The sequence below is a fragment of the Propithecus coquereli genome, unplaced genomic scaffold (assembly GCF_000956105.1).
Source record: "Propithecus coquereli isolate 6110/MARCELLA unplaced genomic scaffold, Pcoq_1.0 Scaffold117, whole genome shotgun sequence".
NCBI classification, from domain to species: Eukaryota; Metazoa; Chordata; class Mammalia; order Primates; family Indriidae; genus Propithecus; species Propithecus coquereli.
In genome coordinates this window covers 2055262-2060820 of record NW_012135747.1, presented here as the reverse complement: position 1 = coordinate 2060820, position 5559 = coordinate 2055262, and the positions used below count along the sequence as shown (strand labels likewise).

The window sequence follows — 5559 nt, the reverse complement described above, 5'->3', positions numbered from 1 at the left end:
AAAAAAAAAAAAGGAATGAAGTTCAGAACCACAGTGAGATACCACTTCACACCAGTAGGATGGCTATAACCAAAAGTCAGATAAAAGTGTTTCCAGAAGTGGAAGGATTTGAGTTAATAAAAAAGATAATAACTGTTGGCAAAGATACAGAGAAATTGGAACCTTCATATACTGCTGGTGGGAATGTAAAATGATGCAGTTGCTAGGAAAAGGGTTTGGCGGTTCCTCAAAATGTTAAACGTAGTTACCATTTGACCGAGCAATTCCACTTCTAGAAACATATCCAAGAGAAATGAAAACATACATCCACACAAAAACTTGTATATAAATGTTCACAGCAGCATTATTTATATTAGCCAAAAAGTAGAAACAACCCAAATGTCCGTCAACTAATGAACAAACAAAATGTGGCATATTCATATAATGGAATACCATTTGGCTATAAAAAGGAATGGAAAAGGGCTGGTCCGAAGGTAGTGACTTATCTCATTTGATTGTTCACAGTCAGAGAATGAACTCGTTGTTCAACTACTTTCCGCCCTCCTCACTACTGCACTTTAGTCTTTAAAAAAAATTATAAAAAAGAAAAAAAAAGGAATGGAAGTACTGATACACGCTACAACATGGGTGAACTTTAAAACATTATGCTAAGTGAAAGAAGTTAGTCGCAAAAGACCACATATGATTCCATTTATATGAAATGTCTAGAATAGGCAAATCTATACAAAGGGAAAGATTAGTGGTTACTTAGGACAAGGGGATGATCATTAAAGGTGTAGGGTTTCTTTTGGGGACAAGGGGATGATCATTAAAGCTGTAGGGTTTCTTTTGGGGATAATAAAAACGTTCTCAAATTAACTGTGGTGAAATTTGTAAGACTCTGTGAATATATGAAAAACCATTTAATTATACACTTACAGGAATAAATTATATGATATGTGAATTATATCTCAATAAAGCTGTAATCCAAAAAATTAGAATTTTTGTTCATTAAAAGACACTACAAAGAAATGAAAAACCCAAGCCATAAACAAGGGAAAGATATTTTCAACATATAAATAGCAAGCGATTGATAATGAAATTACATAAATACAAATCAATAAGAAAAAGACAAACACCTCAGTAGAAAAGTAGGCCAAACACTTAAGTAGGTACTGCACAGAAAATGTAATTGGTAAATAAACATACTAAAAGGTGCTCAACCTTATTAGTAATGAGAGAAATGCAAAATACGACCTTATAAGTTACTTTTTTTCCTTTTTTTGAGACGTTGTCACACTATATCGCCCTGGCCAGTCACCTCCCACTTCAGCCTCCAGAGTAGCTGGCATGACAGGCACAAGCCAGCATACCAGGCTTATAAATTACTTTTTATATCCAATAAAATTCACAAAAATTTAAAAGTCAGCTAATACCAATGATTATCGTTAACCACTGCTGGCAGAATTATAAATGGATACAACTACTTTCAATCAACTTGATCTTATCTAATAAAACTGAATATACATTTAACTTATAACCTAGTAATTCTACTCCTACATATATACTCTAGAAAAACTCCTGAAGCAGGATACACACACAATTGGACAAATGAACGAACAGTTATACACAACATGAATAAATCTTTAAAATATAATGAATCCAAGAAACAAAAAGTACTGATACTTTCATATTATGGAGCAATACTCAACAATTAAAAAGAACAAATTATTGATACACAAAACTAGAATGAATTGCCAGGAAATTATGCTAAGAGAAAAAAGTTAATCCCTAAAGGCCACATAGCATAGATACTATTTATAATTTTTTTTTTTTTTGAGACAGAGTCTCGTTCTGTTGCCCAAGGCTAGAGAGCAGTGACGTCATCATAGCTCACTGCAACCTCAAACTTCTGGGCTCAAGTGATCCTCCTGCCTCAGTCTCTGTAGTAGCTGGGGCCAGAGGCAAGAGCCACATGTTGCTCAGAGAACTCCTGGTCTCAAGTGATCTTCCCACCTCAACCTCCTAAAGTATTGGGATTACAGGTGTGAGCCACTGTACCTAGTATGATAATTTTTTTTTTTTTTTTTTTTTAGAGACAGGGTTTCACTTTGTGGCCCAGGCTGAGTATAGTGGTGTGATCGCAGCTCACTGTAACATTGAACTCTTGGGCTAGAGGGACCCTCCTGCCTCAGCCTCCCAAGTAGCCGGGACTATAGGCACGTGCCGTCACGCGTGGCTAAGTTTTATTTTTTTAATAGAGACGGGTTCCCTGGTCTTGAACTCCGGGTCTCAGTCAAGCTTTCCACCTCCACCTCCCAAATTGCTGGGATTATAGGAGTGAGCCACTGCACCCAGGTTCCATATAAAAATTCTTAAAATGACAAAATTATAGAACTGAAAAACAGATTAGTGGTTGTCAGGAGTTAGGGAAAGGTGTAGGGTATGCCTATTAGAGTCAGCGGGATGGATACTATTCTGTATCTTGACTGTATTGTCAATAGCCTAGCTATGATATAGTACGATAGTTTTGTAAGACATTACCACTGGGGAAACTGGATAAAAGAGTACACGGGATCACTTTGCATTATTTCTTTCAACTGGTAAATGAAAATCACAGGAGGCCATTGTTTTGGACTAAGCTCCTGCAGTAGACCCCAACAGACCAGACTAAAAATCAAAATGGAGTCACCCATACTAAAGTTTTATAACATCAAACTAAAACTTAGCTGTTATCTGGCCTTCTGAGAAATCAGGACAGAGAGATAACAGCCAATTTCCCAAACAGGGCTTTCAATCTTTCATAGGCTTGATAATAAAGTTCCCTCTGCTGTAAACTTTACACCAAAAAAGTAGCCTAACATAACCAGAAGTTAACCAATTAATTATTTTTCTATTATTCTATCTATTATTTCTATTATTCTGTCTCCCTGTCCCCACCTTACAAGGAAAGTAACTTTGAAATGACAAATCTTTGTTTCTGCTTTCTTCAGCCCTTTCTGTCTATAAAATCAACTTTCTCTGTTCAACTCATTGGAACACTTACTCTATTTTATGGAATTCTAGAACTGCAAATAAAGTCAGCTGAGATCATGAAACCAAATTTGTTGCAATTTTGTATTTTGAAACAACTACATGTAAATTTGCAATTACCTCAAAATAAAAAGGGTTAGTTTTTAAAAAAACAGGAATAGATACAAAGTAAGATTGGAGGACTACAGGTATCCTTATTTTGCTTCTTTCTACTTTTCTGTATTTTCAAAATTTCCCGTAAGTCTTCACTATTTATAATTAGGAAAAAACTTCTTTTTTTTACAGGCAGGGTCTCACTGTGTCGCCCAGGCTGGAATGCAGTGGCATGATCATAGCTCATTGTAACCTCAAGCTCATTGTAACCTCCAACTCCTGGGTTCAAGCCATCCTCCCACCTCAGCCCCTCATACAGTTAGGAGTACTAGAGCACACAACCATGGCTGGCTATGTTTATTTTTTTAGAAGTGGGGTCTCGAACTCCTGGCTTCAAGCAATCCTCCCAAATTGGCCTCCCAAAGTGCTGGGATTACAGGTGTGAGCCACTGTGTTTGGCCAAAAAACCACTTCCACCTCTTGAATTAGCACGCTCATAAAAATTGAATCCTTAACAGTCATCTAACATAAGTGTATGTTAACAAGACTACTGGCTCCGGTATTAAGAAAAAAGATGTAAAAGTACATTTCTATTCACTGTACATAAATAGTCATCTTTACATACAAGATATCACCATGTATGACCAAGTATGATCATAATTTTCTCTTCATCATTTCTTAGTTAAAAGTACTTTGCCAATAGTATCTTTTCATGTTATCATTTCAGAAAAAAACTGGTGACACATTTTAAGCACACAAATTAGGATTTGGCCAAATTTGAAACATACCTGCATATGGAGCCATTCCTAATATAGTAGGCATCAGGCCTCTGTAAAATCCAAGGAAACCACCTTCCTTTTTAGTGAAGGAAAATTTGAAGAGAGATTACATTGTGCTCATTATGATAAACATCAAAGAACAAAACCACACTTAATAATGAAAAAATTGTTCTAGAACCCACCCTGAAAGTACAAAGATGTACTTTCATAATTATTATCAAATAAGTATAAATAAAAGAATTATTTAGATAACAAAATAATACAATAAAAAATATTTTATACAATATATATATACAATACAATATATATATACAATACAAAATACAAAATATTTTCCTAAATATAAAAGGACATGCTATAGATGAGAAAGATAAATATTAAATACCTTTGCATAAATTGTTTTGAAAGCATGAATAATTCCTGTATAGGTGTGTTCCCCTTTCACCTGGAATGCTAGGCGTACTCTAACCATGTCAAGAGGGTAAGTACAGATAACTGCTGTCATACCTGAAAAGAAAGTAGAAACTTATAGGTAAAATAAATTTTGATGTATATAAATATATGTATATATGTTCCCTATCATTAGTCCTCTAAATATTATACCAATGATGAAAACCCAACGAAATTAAAGGTGATATAAATGATAGGATTATACTGCAATGTCATGAACTGGAAAACAACCTAGTAAGTGAAGAGTCAGTTTGTAAAAACTTTTCCAGGTTTTTCCCACTGTGAAGTTATCTTGTTAGCACCAAAATAGCATAGCGTAAGTGAATCACGAGGTTTTTCAAAAAATTTATTCTACTACTTGTCTATTCCCACTTAAGATATCAGAAAGAAAATACAGCAGGCCGTCCTTATCTGTGGGTTTCTCATCCACAGATTCAACCGACTGCAGATGGAAAATGTAGTTAGGTCTATTATGGTTGTGTCTGTACTGAACATGTACAGACTCTTTTTTTGCCATTATATTTCTTACACGATATAGCATAACAAGTATTTACACAGCATTTACATTGTATTAGGTATTACAAGTAATCTAGAAATGACTTAAAGAATATAGGAGGATATGTGTAGGCTATATGCAAATACTGTGCCATTTTCTATAAGGGACTTGAGCAATCATGGATTATCACATGGGGGAGTGCGGGGGTGCTATAACAATTTCCCATGGATACCAAGGAATGACTTATACTATCTCCTCGACACTAGGCAAGATGTTTCATCTTTATACTTATTTTCTCTAATCCTAAAATGGAGAGATGCTTTACCTAATGAAACATAAAGAATTTGTTATTTTAATTTCTATTTTTTAAATAATAAATTGACGAATTATAGCTGTATATATTTACAGGGTATAAAGTGATGTTATGATTTTTTAATCATGTGGATTAATTAAATCAAGCTAGTTAACATATCCATCACCACAAATACTTAACATTTTTTGTGGTGAGAACATTTGAAATGTACTCTCTTAGCCATTTTGAAATGTACAATACTCTATTATTAACTGTAGTCACCATGTTATGCAATAGATCTCAAAAAAAGCTATATTCCTCCTGCTAGCTGAGATTTTGTACCCTTTGACCATCATCTCCCCATTTTCCCCACCTCCAGCCTCTGTAATCACCATTCTACTCTCTGCTTCTATGAGTTCAATTGTTCTAGATTTCAC

General features: G+C 34.7%; 1 protein-coding gene across 1 annotated transcript in view; it reads right to left on the bottom strand.

Moving 5' to 3' along the window:
* Nucleotides 1-5559, bottom strand: part of SLC25A16 (solute carrier family 25 (mitochondrial carrier), member 16) — a 49217-nt gene that overhangs the window by 4278 nt on the left and 39380 nt on the right. Inside the window, exons 5-6 of the mRNA XM_012658520.1 lie at nt 4270-4391; nt 3894-3960 (exon numbers count right to left, since the gene is read on the bottom strand). Of these exons, the coding sequence (XP_012513974.1) occupies nt 3894-3960; nt 4270-4391 (189 nt within the window). The remainder of the gene's footprint in view (nt 1-3893; nt 3961-4269; nt 4392-5559) is intronic.